The sequence below is a fragment of the Malania oleifera genome, chromosome 3 (assembly GCF_029873635.1).
Source record: "Malania oleifera isolate guangnan ecotype guangnan chromosome 3, ASM2987363v1, whole genome shotgun sequence".
Taxonomy (NCBI): Eukaryota; Viridiplantae; Streptophyta; class Magnoliopsida; order Santalales; family Ximeniaceae; genus Malania; species Malania oleifera.
In genome coordinates this window covers 125,393,131-125,411,663 of record NC_080419.1, presented here as the reverse complement: position 1 = coordinate 125,411,663, position 18,533 = coordinate 125,393,131, and the positions used below count along the sequence as shown (strand labels likewise).

Below are 18,533 nucleotides of genomic sequence, written 5' to 3'. Positions count from 1 at the left end.
ACAAACGCCACTCAAACATCGTTTCATTCTCCAAACACTTCCTTCACCACAATTAGAAAGAGTGCTAACCCTAGCCATGATTGAACTATCAAGGGAAGAAGCTTGAGAAGAAGGCTAAGAACCATTGATGCAACAAAAGCAAGGCAATGGATGGACAATCATTGGAGGTTGAGTAAGGATAATTGGATTAAGGAATTGTTGGATTGGATTTAGGATTAATTAGAGAATGGGTCTTGCATCAATGGTAAGGTTGCTCCTTTATGACTAGTTGGTCACAAGCTGAAGTGCAAGGAAATAGCCTCTCCATGTAAGTAGGGTAGGGATGTGTATAGTGTGGAAATCCTCCCCCTACCTTTGTGAGGAGTCTTGTGGCCTAGGGATGCCCTTTAGATTTAGGAGTAATTAAATAGGCCTGTGTCCATTTGGGGGTTTGTTTGTAATTTCATGTATTTTTTGGGGGTATATGTGTAATTTCTTGTGTTTTAGGTTCTCTTATATATTGTGTGTGAAATCCATGTAACAGGTGATCATTGTTGAATTTGAATTAAGAGTCGTAAGTGTGTCCTCTCCCCCCACCCCCACCTTCAATTGTATCCCTTCTTCCTTCTCTCTACCTCTCATTTATGATTTGTGAATTCTGCCATATGCTTCATTCATGGATTGTATGGTTTCACCTACAAGAATCTGATCATGTATGTGTTGATGCTCAAGACACAACCCCAGACAAAAACTTGGCAAACTAGAACTTTGCCCATTTCTTCTTAATCTTAATGTTGGAACCATGGTCTTAAATTTCCACGAAATTGTCGAAATTTCTATCAAAATTTTCAATTTCCATCACCCTCGAAATCGAAATGGCAGTTGATTTCCGTCTTGCATAATTTCCGTCGAAATCTCAACGAATCATCTAAAGTTTATCGAAATCTTGAAGTTTTAGCAAAACTTATCGAAATTTTAACTACACAATAAAATTTCGTCCAAATTCAAATGAGAGATTTAGGAATGAAGTAAAATATCTCTTTTAATTTATTTTATTTATTTTATCAAAACAAATTATTATTACAAGTGCTTTTGAAATTATATGAAAAATAAACTTACGGTAACATTTTATTAAACCATTTATCTCTAAATTATCATTATTTGTATGATAAATAATATTTAAATATTTATGAATTTCATTTGTATTAACTGAATATGTTTAATGTACATTATCTTACAAATATGTTTGATACACATACTATTTTACAACTTTTCCACCTCATACAAAACATAGATGTATTTAATTTGTAATATATTAGCCCTAAAACTTATATTATTATGTTTGTTAACCATTTCTAAAGTTTCACAAAGAATTCCATGCTTTACTACTAATTTCCGTTATTTTTTCAAATCGAAATTGACATCGAAATTTCCATACTTTTGGAGCTTCAAAATTTGAATCGAAATTGAAATTTAAGACCTTGGTTGGAACTAACTCATCGATAGATAGTGAATCACTCTCACATTCCCATCTAAATGATATAATAATTGAGTGATGGACCTACCTTCTTGATCATATTTGAAAATTTCTCATATAGGTCAAAAACACACTTAGTTTTTATCTTGAAAGAAGCTTCCACCAAGATCATCCCATACAGCCTTGGCTGTTCTATGAAAACATCACATTTGCAGCCTGATTCTATGCTATTCCATAACCCTACAAGCAACATGACATTCCATTTCATCCAATCTTCATCATCCTTGGAGCCAGGAAATAGAGGAGAATGCATTTGGACTTCACGTTTGCATTAATATACACACGCACAGCCAGATATAACAAGATGTAGTCAGAGATCCAAATTTTTTTATAGTTGTAATATGTATGTTAACAGTATCACCTGAAGCTCTCTCTCTATAGAAGCCATTAGAACCACTCCCAATACACTACAATCAGCATGCACCAGTATCAAGAATGACAACACAGCGACAATGCTGACATCTGGTGGCACGTAGTAGCAAACAACAGCACTTTAGACTTTAAAAGGTCCAGAACTTCAATAGACAGCTATGACCACAGAACCAAAGTCACAATATTGTCGGTGGAGTCAATTAATGAACAAGGCCGATGGCAACGAAGCTCCGCAGGCGATTAATAAACAATGTGGAAACAGCGACAAGCATTATGGCTGGCAGCAGCTACAAGTGAGTGCAGGCAAGAACAAGAAATAGAGTCATCGAACACCGATCAAAACCAACCAGAAACTGATAAAAATTTTTGTTCTTCACATCGCACATTCCTCAGGCACAAGCACAAGTTGGACTCAATTCCTGTAATTATGCTTATTGCTCCAGTTTTTAGGCTAATTAAGAAGACAGAGAAATTTCAAGGGAATATATTTTCAGTTAGTATGACGTTGAGCCTTGACCTAGTGGTAGAAATTACATCCAAACTTCAAGATTACAGGTCTAGGTCACAGAAATAGCCTCCCCAAATGTGGGTTGAGGCCATCAACATCATCTCCTACCCTTACTCTTGATATGGCTTGGGAGTTTTGTGCATTGTGTGTTGCATTTTTTTAATGTATATTTTCACATTGCATTATATATTATATCCTTCACAGCTTTCGTTCATCAACTTCTATCTGACTTCTGTCATTGCATCCTATATATCAACTGCACCTCTGTTTGAACTGAACTAATTAATTGATTTGTATAGGTTCGTCATCTTGAACTTAAGAAGGAAAAAGAATTAGAGAGAGAAAACCTCGTTAAGTTTCTATTAGATGCTATGGCGACACAGTTCAGAAACCCTTCCATTTGGAATTAGGTATGTTTTTCCAAAGCATTACTTCTTCAAGTTTGTCTTCGTAATTGCATGACCCTTCACCCCTTGCTAAATTTTAGTTGGCCTCACTATTATACTATGCAATGCAGACATTTATAGCATTTATTGCAGTATCAGTTACTACTTCCATAATGATAATAAATGCTACAACTATATATATTTCTGATGGCAAAGCTCATCTCCAAATTAAATATTAATGGGGTGGAGGCTGGTATCTTTAGCTTTTGCTTCCGGTCAGAAAAAGCCATTCCACATTTGAAAAAGAAAAAAGAAAGATAAAAAAGAAAACCTTTTTCACTTTCATTAACGTGCGTGCTTGAACCAACAGCCATTTTCATCCTATTGTGAACTATTTAACCTACACGATTGCTTTCAATGATGTCTTTATTTGATATATGCCTAACCTTCACAAAATTCTTTCCAGTTGCATTCATGTCTGCACTCTGTAAATTCCATGTTGTAATTTTAAATTTTAACTTCTAAACATATGTTATTTTTCCTGTTCCATATAACATTCATTATGGAATCCTGTGTGGAGTACATTCATCAACCCTTTTCTGTTGTTTCCCAGGTCCTTGGTCCTTCATCAGCAATTCCCTCAAGCCCAAAAGGATCACACTACAAATAGGATCCAATCGTCGTCGTCGAAAAAGGATGGGGAAAAAAAATCGGATGGCTTTTTGCACCAAAATTTTTTGTTAGATTTAGTATATATTTTTCTTCCTGCATCAGCAGTGTTAATATATCAGTGTGATATATCTACTCATTCTATTAAATAGGAGTTACCAACAATCAGAGTGAGCTGGGGACATTATATTCTTCCTTTAACCCCAAATTTTGACATGTATATATTGAATTTTCAAAATATATATATAATAAATGTTTCTTAGCCCAAAATTCACATTTTTTTTTATAATTTATTGCGCTCTTCATTGGTTGATTTCCCAAGTGCATTGAATGGTTTAACCTTTTTTGTAGTGTTCTGTCATGTGCATCTGAACATATTATGCACATCTGTTTTTCTCTGCAACTACCCTTCTGTGCTCTTGTGGACAATTCCCTAGTCTTTCTTTCACCTAATTCTATATTTGAGAGGTCTCTCTGTGTGCTCATTTTCTTTTTAGCAAGATGACTGTTCAAATTGGAAGAACTTGCTGGGCTGACCAGCTCATTATCTGGGTTGTGTTTGGTGGATTCAATTTTGTGCCTCTTGTAATGCTGCTGATTCATTTGTTGCAAAACCGTAGTGATGCAAACACTGTCAACTCTTGGATATTGTGATTCTTGCTACTTGTCATTAACGGCTAGTGATAACTAACAGTGCTAATGTGGCCAGAAGTTTGTTTAAAATAAATAGGCTCAACAATAATTTTTTAGGAATGTTTGGAAGAAATGGTTTTTGTGCATGTAAAATTTGCATTCACCCATCATCAGATGTTATATTAATATTTAGTCTTACTAAAATAATAGTGACTTACAAAACACAAGCAAATTTTGCACTTATGTGAGTCAAAAGTTTTAATATGACATTTTATAATGAATTTTGGTTCTTATTTTACAATATTCTCATAGAGTTGAAGGTATATTTTTTTAAAAGTAAATATTTTAAGGCAGTTGCTAAAATTTTTGAAAGTAGGTGTGGAAGGTGGTAATTATCACGAAGATTATGATTTTATAGAGAAGATAATTATTTTATTCTTATTGGAGTATACTAGAGAAATTCCCATCATAACGATGATAGACATAATAAAGAAGTGTTTTTTAAAAAAACTTAAGACAAAAGATATTGACCTCCCTCGATTTTAATAAAAAAAGACATTAACCAATTTTAAGGTTTCAAAATTTTCATTGGAGGTGCTCAAAATTTTCAGTTATCTCTCTTCCTCGACATTTGATTTTAGGACATGTATATGCCTTAAAAGTCTTATTTTTATTCAAAATATAAGGAGATGTTTTTGTCTATTGAGCAAAACTCAGGTAAGGTTTATAGAATTCTTGAAATTTTAAGAAAAGTTCTTAAAATTTTTGAAACCTTTGTGAAAGTCTATCTTTTCACCAAACCTCTAGAAAGGTCAATATTTTTTATCCTAATTTTTACTAATAGATTTTCTTCTTTTTCTTTTTGGTGAAACTACATTGCACACCGAAAAGATACTTTGTTTTTTTTTCTTTTCCACATCCTTTTTAAGTTAGTATTCAAAACTGGGATGTGAAAGTCTTTAACTCTAGTCGTTAGGATATCCTTAAAAAAAAAAATTTCGTAGTGTTAACACATTTAAATTGAATACATCACCAAATTTTTTATTTTATTTTTTTCAGAAGGATTGATTGGAGGATCACAGTAGGCCTAAATTATAAAATGTTAGTAGTTTGTTTTCTCACTCCTAAGATTTAAGCTTAAAATCTCCGAACTTAAGTTTTAAAAATGTGTTGGAAAGATAATGACATTCATAAATCCATTGAAGAAGGCTCACATTATGAAAATAGAAGGTATGTTCTAATCCTATGCTCTTTCCCATCTCTCATGTTAGAATTTAATACTTCGTGATCCTAATTTTTTTCTTACCCTACTATTATTATTATTATTATTAGTAATGATGATGATGATGATAAGTAGGACAACAAAAAATAAAATAATGACCCCATTTCAATTCCTAACTTTTTAATATTTACATATTTTTAATGTAATTAAAAATTAAGAAAAATTAAATATAAATAGTGTCAAATTATATTTTTGTTCATTACAAACAAAACCAAACCTTAAGTTCCACTAGGTAGAGTCAATTCTATGTATCCTTTTCCGCCAATTTATGTCATCATGCACCATTTATTTTTAACAAATTCAGAGCTATTAAATTCTTACTCACTATCTTATTGCAAGTTATTTTAAGTCTATCCCTACCCCTTCTCCTACCTCCCACAATAACTAACTTACTCTTACTCACTGGCGTACTATATGGCCTACGTTACAAGTTCCCAAACTAGATGAATTGTCCCTCCCTTATCTTATCTTTTATAGGACTTATACTTAACTTACTATGAATATGTTCATTCCTTAATTTATCTTTTAATATTATATCATTTATCCATCTAAACATTTTCATCTCGACAACTTTTACCTTTTAGATATTTTATTTTTCCGTCACCTAACATTTTGATCCGTATAACATAACTAGTTTTATAACTGTCCCATAAAGCTTTTCTTTTAATTTTAAGGGTATTCTATGATTACAAAACACACTTGAAGCGCTTCTCTATTTTATTTAATCTACTTTAACTCTATGTATTATGTCATCTTCAATTTCTCCTTCAGCTTGCATTATAGATCCAAGGTATCGAAATTTACAAATATTATTTATTTCTTCATCATCAAGCTTAACTTTGTCTCCAATGTTCCTCCTACCATTATTGAAATTACATTTCACATAATTTATCTTATTTCTTTTTATCCTAAAAGCCTCTAGATTCCAAAACTTCTCTCTATAATTCTAACCTAGTCTCTACTTCGCCCCTAGTTTTATCAATCAAAATAATATCATTTACAAACAACATACACCATGAAACATCATTTTAAATGCTCTTAGTCAGTTGATCTATTACTAAAGTAGAAAGATAAGGGTTCAAAGCAGATCCTTAAACGCCAGTCTCAAGTTCAGATAAAGGAGAAGGATTGCGTTAGATAGCTGACAATCAGCGTATAATTTTTTAAATTATTATGATGTAGTTTTGTTTACTAATTTGAAATATTTTTTATTTTCTTTCTTATTTTCTTTGATAACCGAACATAAAAAATTAAATTCGTTCATATTTTCCTTTCTTTTTCTTAAGAATTTCCAAGTTCCAAACGGAGCGTAAGTAACTGATAATTAATTAGAACTAACACATAAAACTTATTCATAATTAGAATATTTATGTTTTTTAATATTCTAAAATATTTCTTATTTGGTTTGAAATTTATTGGCCCATATTTTGTCCAATAAGTTATGGCATTTCAAACTGCAATGGTAGTGACTAGTGAGCAATGTTAATAGATTTAATTAAGCACAAAAATACTAAAATTAATTAATTATTAGAAATAAAAATAAAAATATATTACATGCAAAATTAATGAGATTTTTTGCAAATAAATAAATAAATATTAGGCACTGTCGAACTACAAAAAATTGTTACATTATTATTATTTTCCTTCTTTTACTTCCCCATTTGCTAAATGGATTAGCATCATCCTAGGAAGTGACACTACGTCAATTAATTTGACATGATTTCTTCGTCGCAAGCAAGCCCCTATAGCTCAGTGGTAGAGCGTCAGTCTTGTAAACTGAAGGTCCGTAGTTCGATCCTGCGTGGGGGCAATTCTTTCTTCATAACTTTTTCCCTGCCAAAAACGTCAACTGCCTTTTTCCTTTTATGTGCACTTCGGGCTTTCCAAGTGTGTTAGGTTGTACAAGATAATCTTAAACTTTTTACCAATACTCTCTCTCTCTCCACACATGAGGCCACAGCAAGTACTTCAGCAGAGAAGACTTCACATATTACCAACTACTCATTAAAAATCAGAATCACTGAAGAAAATTTTGTCCTCCATTTATCAGAGATTGACATTTGTTACACAATGGCAGTCAGACAGAAAATCAGTAACATACAACACATAGCCAATTTCCCTTCTTTTTTTTTTTCAAATCAGACTTGAACACAAACTGCAACTCAAAAGTTACAACCAATGTTACACACAAAAGAATATTGCAACTATTCAGACTAATGAGATTATGCCGAGAATCCACTTTCCTGCAGAATTTGAACCAAAACCCAACCTGCCCACATAAAAGGGGGTGTTTGTGATGACTTACAAAAGCAATTTATGGGACTTTTAACTCAAGCAAATAACTTTTTCTCATCTGGGTTGCTAAGAAAAAAGTTGGTCGTTTGAGTTGCGAGTCATTTTCATAAGTCATCCCAAACATTCCCTTAGCAATTTAAACCCCTCTGCAGTCTTTCAAGGTTCTTAGAAGTTGTGCTGCAAGAACAAGTTTTCCTGAGGTGATGCAGGCCCAATTTCCTCTTCCAATCTCCTCAACCCGTCAACGCAACTGCCCGGACCGGGATTTTTCACTTCAGGGTTCCTCCCATCAACATCTGCTTCTGAAACTGAGGACTTCCTCCTCTGAGAGGAAGCAACACTTGGAAAAGTTATCCAAGAAGGAGCTCTGAACTCGAACCTTTGATCCTCACCTTCCGCCACGTCTGTTTCAGAGACCGACTGGTTTGAAGATCTCTGAGAGGATTTCTGGGAGGATTTCTTGTGCAATCTACTGCTTCCCAAAACCACCTCGGTTGGTAGGATTGGCTGCTCATTGCATGGGCTGCCCATCAATAGCACGAGTGTGCGCTCCAAAGCTGTTGTCACTTTATCCATCGATGGCCTCTCCTTCCCTCTCATTCTCACGCACTTACAAGCCACATTTGCAATTCTTTTCAGAGCTTCAAGATCAGATGGGGCTTTCAAAACTGGATCCAAAACTGCTGATATATTTCCAGACTTGATGAGTGGAACTGCCCATTCAACTATATTCCCTTCTTCAAATTGCATATCAATGGCTTTGCGACCGCTGAGAATTTCCAGAAGCAAAACACCAAAGCTGTAGACATCGGACTTGGTAGTGAGGTAGTGCAGTCTATAGTATTCTGGATCAAGATACCCAAGCGTCCCAGCAGGGAGTTCAGCCAAAGGAGAGCCGCTGTCAGCAGGTCCCAACAATGAGAGACCAAAATCGGCTACACGGGCATTGTGCTCTTCATCAATGAGAATATTTGAGGACTTGATGTCTCTGTGAATCACAGGAGGGCAAGCATATCCATGCAAGTATTCGATTCCCCGAGCTGCTTGGACAGCAATAGTGACTCTTCGGACCCAATCTAACTGTTCTTTAAGGGCTTTGTTCCCATGAAGATGCTGATGCAAGGAACCATGAGCCATGAACTCATAAACCAGAAGCCTCTCACCGCCTTCTTCACAATAGCCAAGCAAATTGAGCAAGTGAGCATGATTTAATCTCGATAGTAAATCTAGTTCTGTATGGAACTCCTTTGAATTTTTTTTCATATCCGAGGACATAATGGCCCTTTTAACTGCAACTACATTCCCATCATTCAAAACCCCCTTGAAGACACAGGAGAAACTACCCTTTCCCACTTGCGATTCTTCTTTGAAGCCACCAGTTGCTCTCTCAAGTTCATCATAAGTGAACATCTGAGCCCTTCTTATTTTAAGCTCATCCAAGTCGGGTCGGATTTTACCATTATCCTTTTGTGAAGAAGAACCACTCCCATTAATTTTCTTGCATTTCAAATCTTTTTCTGAACATTGACAGTTTCTTAACTTGTAGCGAATATATAAAATTGCAGTCAAAGACACAACAGTCACCATACACACAGCAAAAGCAATCTCTGCAATAATCACTGGCAATTGGAGTGACCAATACTTTCCATTCTTCTTGTCAGTAGAGGCATTATTAGAAAAAGAACAATTTGAGATGCATTCCTCTGAGAAACAAATTGAACAGTTGAATTCACACTGTCGATCAAATTTTGCGGTGCATGCAAATTTCTGGTACATTTCAGCAGAGCAACCACTGCTGCAAGGCACGCAAACATGAGAATTAGGAGACATACAAGTCGAATTTTCATGGTTAAATTTGTAGTAACCAGGTGGACAAGGACTCGGCCTGCAGACTCCGGGAGACACAGCTAGAGGGAGAGAGGAGGGAAAACCAAGACCCCAACAAATGGGTTGCAGAGATTTCTCTGCAGGAATTCCACAGGTGAAGTAATCTCCAGCTGCAATCTCATAAACCTTCATGCCATCAGGAACTGATGTACTTCTCTTGACACGGAAGCCCCAACAAATCACTCCACGGTCATTGCTCTTGATCCCACAAGCATGGAACTTTCCTCCCACAATTGACATCATCGGATAAGTTGGAGGCAAATCGACACTTCCTCGACTTGGATATGGAACGGAGATTTCGTCTTCGAAGTCCAAGCTCCTTCCCCAACAAAACACACTGGAATTCACCCCCTCTAAGATCCCACAAACATGATACCCACCAGCTGCAATCTTATGAAACCTCATATCCTGGGGTATTAAGCTAATTACCTGGCTACTAGTCTCATCACCCCAGCAGAAAACGGTTCTATTCAGTGAAAACAATCCGCAATTAAACTCTGAACCAGCAGAGATTGACTGGAGGTGCCCATCAAATGCATAACTCGTTGTCATATTGTAACCCCAACAATCAACATGAGAAATGTTTCCAAGCCTACCACTCGAAGGTTTTCTTAACCCACACAAATGATGATCACCTGCGCTGATTTCTACATACTCAGACCCTTTGTTCATTGGCTGGGGCACGCCCATTTGAACGAAACCACTATTTCCCCAACAGTAGGGTTGCTCAGTTTGCATTAAAAGCCCACAAACAAAACCATCACCAGCAGTTAAACCCACAAATGGGAAATGAGCAGGAGTTGCATAGATTATGGCTGAGTTTGATCCATAACAAGTCACTTGGTGAGACTTATCAGACTTTAGGCCACAGAAAACAGCACCAAACTCACCATAAGATATGGCAATGGAAGACATGGAGCCTAGACCTGAAACTAACCACCAGAAATCTGAAATGAACAATAACATAAAGGTTTTTCTTAGAAATCCAGCTTTCCTTGCGTTGATCTTCAAGACCCAGATGAGAAAATCTCTCATTAAACAGCTGCTAACTTCCATTCCTTAACCCCAAAACAGCTTTTCAATAAAATAACCAGAATCCTCACTAACACCGAACAGCTTGAAAAATAATCTGGCTACTGCATTTGACTGAATTAACTACTTGTCCTTGACAACCCATGAGAAAATATCAGAAACAATACTGATTCTTCAACAAGAGAGCTCTCGCAGAGAATACTAAGCTTGTGTTTTCAACATAAGCATTGAAAGTCCTTACCCTCTTTTCCCATAGTTCAAGAACATAAAACAATAACGCGAAAACTATGCAAAAGCACAACCTCGGGGGTCAGTTACTGCCAATCAGAAAAACTTACCAAAACCCATCACCGGATTGAGCAGGAGTATCTGCAAATCAACCAAGAAAGCTTCTAAGCCAAAACCCCACATCTCCCTTTGCCTTTCTCCAGCAGCATCAGCTTGGACGACAAAAGGGTCACTTACCCAAATGGCTTCGAGAGAGATTTGCAACAACGGATCAACAAACGCAATCTAGATCACACAAGGAGCCATAGAATTAGTTTCTTTCCGGTTTATCCACAATGCCTATTTACAGAAAAAGCCGGTCTCTTCTCGTCTGTGATTCTATCTAAATGCAGGTGCTTGGTAAGAAAACAGGGCAAGGTGAAGATGGGACTGAGGATGCAGAGTGCTGCTGCTGCATCCAGGAGGGAAATGGTGATGGTGAAAGCCAGAGCGAGAGAGAAGGGAGAGAAATGGGAAGTCGGGGAGAAAGCGAAGAGGCATTAAATGGCATCAAACGGCAGCTTCTCAATATGGGCAGGTGTAGGTGAAGACATTAAATGAGGAGTTAATGCCGATTGATCTTTTCATGCCTTGGTTTCTGCACACATGTTCACGAAATTCGAATTTCCCTTTTGGCAGCATGAGGAGTTTGTTTTTGCTTTGTTTCCTTCCATATTTTAATCTCTCAATTTCCTAAATTCATTCATCTTCCTAATGGTACTTGGGTCTTCAATGCCATCTTTCCATGTTTAATCCTCTGTTCTTCCCCTGTTTTTCCTCTATTGTTTGTTTGTTTCCACTTCCCAAGTCACGACTCCAACCCTCTCTGAATTTTAACGGATACTTGCAAGGATATCCAATACAAGTGATTTATGATTATGAGAAAGCATTAGGGTTTAAGAATTGCCAAATATTTACAAGAGTTTGGATAAAATAAAAATAAAAATTGGACAATTCATTAATAATTGTTAAAATATTTACCATTTAAGACAAATTCTGAGTTTGAAGTTTGACCATGAGTTTGGGAATAAATAATTCAGGTAACTTATGTACATTCACAAGTTACATAAACCAAAGTACACAACAATGAGATTCATTAAAGTGATTATGTACATTATAATAAAAGTTAGATGAGTTTGTAATGATGTCTATGAGTTATTAAATGGTTGTTTTGAAAACTCTCCTTTTGAAGGTTGAAAGTTGTTCTAAAATGGTTTTTTGTTGCATTCTTTAATTCATCATATATTTTAAGAAATATAATTTGGCTAAAGGAAAAGTTTTATTTGATTAATAATGTCAATTTATCGGTGTTGTTCTAGTTGTATTGATTGCATCTTTTGATGTAGCTGGTTATTCCTTTTCCCGAGACCAATTTGGGTATTGGACAGTAAAAAATTGTAACAGGCGTTTTAGAAGATATTCCTGTAATGGGATTACTTAAAAATCAGAGAAAAAGTTTTGTGCCATAAACTTGTGTCATCCTGAGCCCACATAATAATAGCAAAAAGGATGAGACAGAGTGGGACTCATTTGTTGTATCCATTCTCCTATTGCTACATAAACCATAATGGTTACTAGTTGAGAATTCTAAATTTGTATTATAGGCAAGTAAAATAATATACCAATCAAAAAAAAATTTATATCAAATAATTGTTACCATGTTTGTACAATAAAAACTATAAGATAATTTTTACTTTAAATTCAATTTCATATCAAATTATTATTTAAATACATTAAATTTGCCTAAATTATTTTCTAAAAAACAAAGTAAACAATGGCTTAAAAGTATTTTTTTTTTATTAACAATTTAAAATCAATTTAAAATGGAAAATAATAAAATCCATTCAAAAAAAATATTATTTATCATTTTTAATTGTCATGTACAATTAAATTATTTTTTGGAGCACAAAAAAATAAGAAATAATATTATTAAAATTATTTCTATTATGACGTTTTTAATCATATAATTTTGTATTTTTATTAGTTTGATTACATTTTGTTATCGTTATTTGGTTCAAGAACGAAATGAAGATGAGTTAATTAAGTTTTTCTGAAAATATGAATCAAATTGGTTATTAGTTTTCAGCTTTTAATTTTTATTTTATTTTTTCCGATTCATTTCTAGTATTCATTTTCATAATCATTTACACTAGTACCAAACAACTCCTTAATTAGTCAACAATATTTTAAAAATAATAACATCGACCTTACTTGATAAAAAATGAATTTATTATAATTTTTTATTATTTTACGACTTTGCGACACCCATTTATGTGAAGACACCTGTGCCCTAATTTACAAGAAAATTAGGGCAAAATGGTAAACTACCCTCTCAATAGTCACTTTCTCATGGTCTGCTCAACTCCTTGTGATACATAACCATCATAACAAACTACTCTTAGCATTAATTATAACTACCCTTTTTTTTTCCTTGTTATATCTTATCTTTTATAATGATTTGAATTTTTTTCTTAGTTCATTTATTGTTTTCATAATCATCTACTCTCTCATTAAACCTACTTTTAAGTTTCAAATGCTCCTTTAAATTATGCTAACGTAATACCGAACCATTCCCCCATTAAAGAAAACGCTTTATAATATTCTATTGTGTTAAAAAAAATGTTTGCGGGTTAGGTAATACAAAAAGAATCGTATATTTTTTTTTCTCTTTATTTTTATTTTGTGGGCGATGATGGACATATAGGAGAAGATAAATATTGTATCGTAATTTAGTTTTGTAAACATTAGTCATTGAAATAAAATCTGAAATAAAACTATCTTAAAACCTCGATAAAAAACGAAGAACACACGATAATAAAATAAAATAAAATAAAATAAAATAACTCATCTCACCACCAAAATTTATTGGATGACTTACCCATTTTTTTATGGAAATGTGATTCAAAAAAATTAAAACTTTTAAATTTTTAAAAGTAAATTTGTTTAGTTGCAAAAAGGAAATTCGTTCTTTTTTCTTTGAAATATAACTATCTTTTCATTGTTTTTACTACCCGAACATTAAAAATTTCAAACCAAATTTAAATTTTTTAGAAAAATAAAGAATAAAAATAAATATTTTTCACAATTAAGTAAGCTTTAATATTTTTAACATCTCTAAGATCATTAGAAGCTGCCTTCTATGGCAAAAGACAATTCTACCCTCATCCAACCACCAATATCACTACTCATGTATTGTGTAAATTTAGGGTTTTTCATTTTTCAATTCTCCCAATATGTGGGGACCTAAGAGGGCAGAGATGGTAATATAATAATTAATTCATGCATATCTTTGTTCAACCTTTTTAAAATTGCTTTGATCATATTACATATGCCTTGTGCTCAATATAAATTTGTGTAAGGTCTTTGCTTCTTGGGATTTCACAATGGTTGGATTATTAGGGCATTAATTAATCAGTGATTAAGATTCAAACTTTTATTAAAAAAATTATAAGAAAAGAGGTACTATTTTTCATGTGATGACTTTTCCTAATCATAATTAATTAATTAATTAATTACCTTTATCACATGCAGATGATCCCGTATCAATATTTTTATTCTTATTAAAAATATTTTATCCATAATCGTGTGGCTATAAATTTTCTTTTTTAGTGACAGTTGTCCAACATAACAGTTGTTTGGTCTCATAAAATCAAGTATTAAAATTGTATTAAAAATATCAATTTCAATCTTAAATATAAACTTGTATATTACATTTTATCGAATTAAATTCACTCACAAAAATCTAAACTTAAACTATGAATTTGATAAATGCCAAACAGGTCATGAATTGGCACTACATACCAATTGAATTGTTAATTGGATAGCTTTTAAGTGATGCACTAATTAATCAGAGCTCTGTTGTTGTTTAGTCATAAATATATTATGTGGGATTTGTTTAATTATAATTAAGGGGGCTCTTCTTTTGAGTGATGTATGCTTAATTTGTCTTTGTGCTTCCATTAAATTATAAAATTATTGCACCAAAGACATGCACTTCCTGCTGGGGATGCTTCCAGGGCTGTTTGGACCTCGGGAAATGCAACAAGTGCCTCTTCAGAAAGTCAAGGGAAAAAGGAAAATCTATGAATCAAGCAGAGCCCCTCTGTTTTTCCTTTTTCTTTTTTTTTTTTATTAAAAAAATGTTAGGGGGAAACTATTGATTCATGTAAAATTTAGAATCCATGAAATACCAGATATTATATCTCTCACTTTTGTGAATTCATCGCAAGAAAAAGAAAAGTTTACGGGTGACATGAATCATGATTTGTAAAAATTTATAAACTCAATGTTTTGAGAGGCTGTGGATTTGGATTTGTATTGATTTGTACAAAATATAATACAAATATGTATTGAAATTTATCAATCTATCCAAATACAAATTCATGGTCCGAGATTTATGCTTCCGAACGCAACATAAGTATAAAAAAAACAATTAATACCCAATCACATAATTCCACATCACTTAGCAAAAGTTTCTTATAACTAAGGGCGGGATTTTTTTTATTTTTTATTTTATTTATGTAGAAGGAAAGATACGCCATCACTCGAACGTATAATGAGTTGACCATCCTAGCTAGATACAACATTTGTAAAAATTCTACTCTCATGATTAGTTATTTACTCGAGAAATTGAATTTTGAGGATGCGAATCAAGAATTCATGATGCTTAAAAATGTGTTTATTTCGTTTTCGAGAATCTTATGATGTACGTCTGATATTTTTTAAGAAATTATTGACAAAATTTTTGAATTTCTTTCTATGAATGGTGAAACTTTTATTAAAATGACATACCAGTTTGAACCCAAATGTCAAAACTGAAGATACTTAAATCTTATACACAAGCAAATGAATTTATGAATTAATAGTAAGCACAAAGTTCAACCAAAGATATACTTCTAGTTGACTTACAAATGCTTAAGAATTAGGGTTTCTATATTACTGAGGTCTTTTGGATTAATATTAATAGAAAATATAACAAACAATCCCAATGTAAACTTGGAAAGCTACCTCCTCTGCTGAAAATTATCATTCATGATGATCAATTTAGTATTAGGCTACACGAATATTTATCGGATATAATCCCAATGGTTCCGAGTATATGAGAGTTTCGCATCAAATTTTTTTATGGAAAAATTCAAAGAAAAAAAACTATTATTATTTGTGTACCTGCATGAGAGAGAGAGAGAGAGATTAAATTTTGTTTGATAATAAACCTAATATAATATAAGACCACAGTTGGCAACTGTGGTTCTCAATATACTACTCTATTTAGTCAAAGGTGGTGAGCATCGCAAACTTCAAGGAAAAGATTTCTTCATTCTAAACTAAAATAAAGAAAAAAAACACACCCCATATAATCAGGAATTTGATAATAGTAAATAATTATTTTTTTATTACGTCGGATTCCTCTCATCCCTATCACCACCAGCGGACACTCCAGCGAACTCTCCAGCAGACACTCCCCTTCGGAGCACACAACCTAACAAAACCGACGAGAAAGACTAATCTCATGTCTATACGCACAGCGCCCTCCACACGTATAGAGATAAATCGCAGATGTGCACTCGAAATAAAATAAATAATTCTTGTACATTGAAAAGGTTTGCCACCATTTAGCATTAAATCAAAGTTATATGAATTCATACAAAATTTACATAAATAATACTTTTTTACAAAAAATTCATATCCATAAATATGTTCGAATACGATGCCTATCATTTATCATTAAAAACATATGAGCAATCCACTCAATTACCCATTTTAAGTGCTTACAAAAATTTTCCTTTAACTAACTTGCCTCCAAGGAGGATACATGCAATCATATCAATTAATATAGACAAATAAGAGAGATACTATTAAGTTTATTCATATTTAAGTATGAATAATTACGAAAGACAAATGAAGTTAATACATAAATATATATACTTTTCAAATCCACCAAAGACATATTAGCAATATCATCGATCAATTAAATAATAAATACAATTTTACCTGCGTAAGCCTTTTTGCATAGTCTAATTTTTCTATCACCTTAATTTCTGATTCAAAAAAAAAAAATTATACATAAGACTTGAACTACACAATGGAAGTAACCCAGTTGAACCAGATTTAACCATAAAAACTTCTCCTATACAATCAAATAAGATCACAATGCGACACAACGCCACACGAGCTTGATTAAGCAAGTAAATAATTATTTTTAAAGTATCATTAGGGAAAATGATCTTTGAAGTGATCTCCTCGATAACCTATGGAATATTGTTTTTATTTATTCTTTTAAGGATGTCAGTGGACCATAATCCTGAAAATCTTCATCGGTTTCGATAATTGCTCTTCTTAATTTAGGGTATTTGGGAAACACAATAACATGAAATATAGGAACAACTGTTCCTCAAGAAGTACAAACGCGTGCTTTCTGTCGCATGCTTTAAAAATAAAAAATCCAGTGATGGTCACAGCTAGTGATTTGCCCTTGTGCACACGAAAGTGGTCACCAAAAGGGCAATTTTAGTGTGTAATAAACAATACTCTAATTAAGAGTATGCATTATTAAGACAACACAAAGTTCTCCTACTGACAAAACAAAATTTTAGAAGGATAAAGTGATTATCCCTCTCAATTTGGCAAACAAATTAATTTGCGTTGCTTCCTTGGGCAACATATCTTCTCTCCCATGAACTCCTTCGAGTTCGGAAAAACCCCCATTTTTTTCCCCTTTTTTAAGTGACCTTCCAAATGGGAAGCGGTTTCCGGAACAAGTAATACTCTTTCACGAAAAGCAAAAACAATAGTAGATCATTCAATATTTATCGCCACTTAACATTATAACTCTGTTTTCTAAACATAATTTCTTCATACGTAAAGTACAAATGCTCTATAGCACAAAACATTCGTGCTACGCGAACCCAAGTTCTATAAACAGCGAACTCAAATCCCCTATAAAGAATTACCATACCTTTCATACACAAACAGTGGAGATGTACCCAACACAAAATAACCAGCACATGGTAAATCTTTTGTTATCTGTGGAAAGAAATGAATGATTTAAGATTAAATATCCCATTGTAATTGAGGATATTTATCAATCTACGGCATAACTCAAGACTCTACTGTGAGCCTGCCTCCACTTCCAGATTACAAGGATTAAAAACTTATTAAAGCAAAAATAAGAAGTCCCTTAACTAGTCATTTGGTTAAGAGTTTGAGGCTTTCTAGAAATATGTGTTGAACATAATTGATGCCTAAGTTTGGTTTGTTCCTGAAATCCTACCTGACAAGCATCTAGGATTCCCTAGGAATCCATTGTACCCACAAAATATTCCCATATTCTTCGTGACAATTTGAATTCCTATGAAAATGGAATCATCCTATTCCCAAAAAATGTGATTTCCTGAGCCAGCGCCTAGTTCCCGTATCCACAAAGGCCAACTCAAATAACAGCCTCCTAACTAATCTTCAAAGAAACAATCCAATATATAGACAATTGCGCCCATCGAAACTTCAATATTTTGGTCACTATTACAATGAACAAATAGACTGCAGCTTCTCTAGTTATTAAGTTTTGGAATTTACATGTCAAAATGTTGTCCTTGCCACCATGACTTGGTATGTGTACCTAATGTACATCATACCTACACAGACATCATAGAAAGCAGAACAAGAGTGGAAGCAGGAAAGATGCATATG

General features: G+C 33.5%; 2 protein-coding genes and 1 non-coding gene across 3 annotated transcripts in view; 2 read left to right on the top strand and 1 right to left on the bottom strand.

The window, feature by feature from the left end:
• LOC131150353 (eIF-2-alpha kinase GCN2) overlaps positions 1 to 3,721 on the top strand; it is a 151,965-nt gene extending 148,244 nt beyond the window's left edge. The window contains exons 29-30 of the mRNA XM_058101030.1: positions 2,696 to 2,806; positions 3,396 to 3,721. Of these exons, the coding sequence (XP_057957013.1) occupies positions 2,696 to 2,806 (111 nt within the window). The 3' untranslated portion in view covers positions 3,396 to 3,721. The remainder of the gene's footprint in view (positions 1 to 2,695; positions 2,807 to 3,395) is intronic.
• A 3,383-nt stretch (positions 3,722 to 7,104) lies between these two features.
• TRNAT-UGU (transfer RNA threonine (anticodon UGU)) lies at positions 7,105 to 7,176 on the top strand. The gene has a single exon. It is a non-coding gene; the product is annotated as a tRNA-Thr (tRNA).
• A 212-nt stretch (positions 7,177 to 7,388) lies between these two features.
• On the bottom strand, positions 7,389 to 11,267 carry LOC131150352 (serine/threonine-protein kinase-like protein ACR4). Its single transcript, XM_058101029.1, has one exon. It carries the CDS (start codon positions 10,602 to 10,604, stop codon positions 7,827 to 7,829), a length of 2,778 nt encoding a protein of 925 aa, XP_057957012.1. The 5' UTR covers positions 10,605 to 11,267; the 3' UTR covers positions 7,389 to 7,826.
• Positions 11,268 to 18,533: the final 7,266 nt, after the last annotated feature.

Coding starts and splice junctions, on each gene's coding strand:
- LOC131150352 (XM_058101029.1), bottom strand. CDS start 10,604: ATGGAAGTTAGCAGCTGTTTAATGAGAGATTTTCTCATCTGGGTCTTG.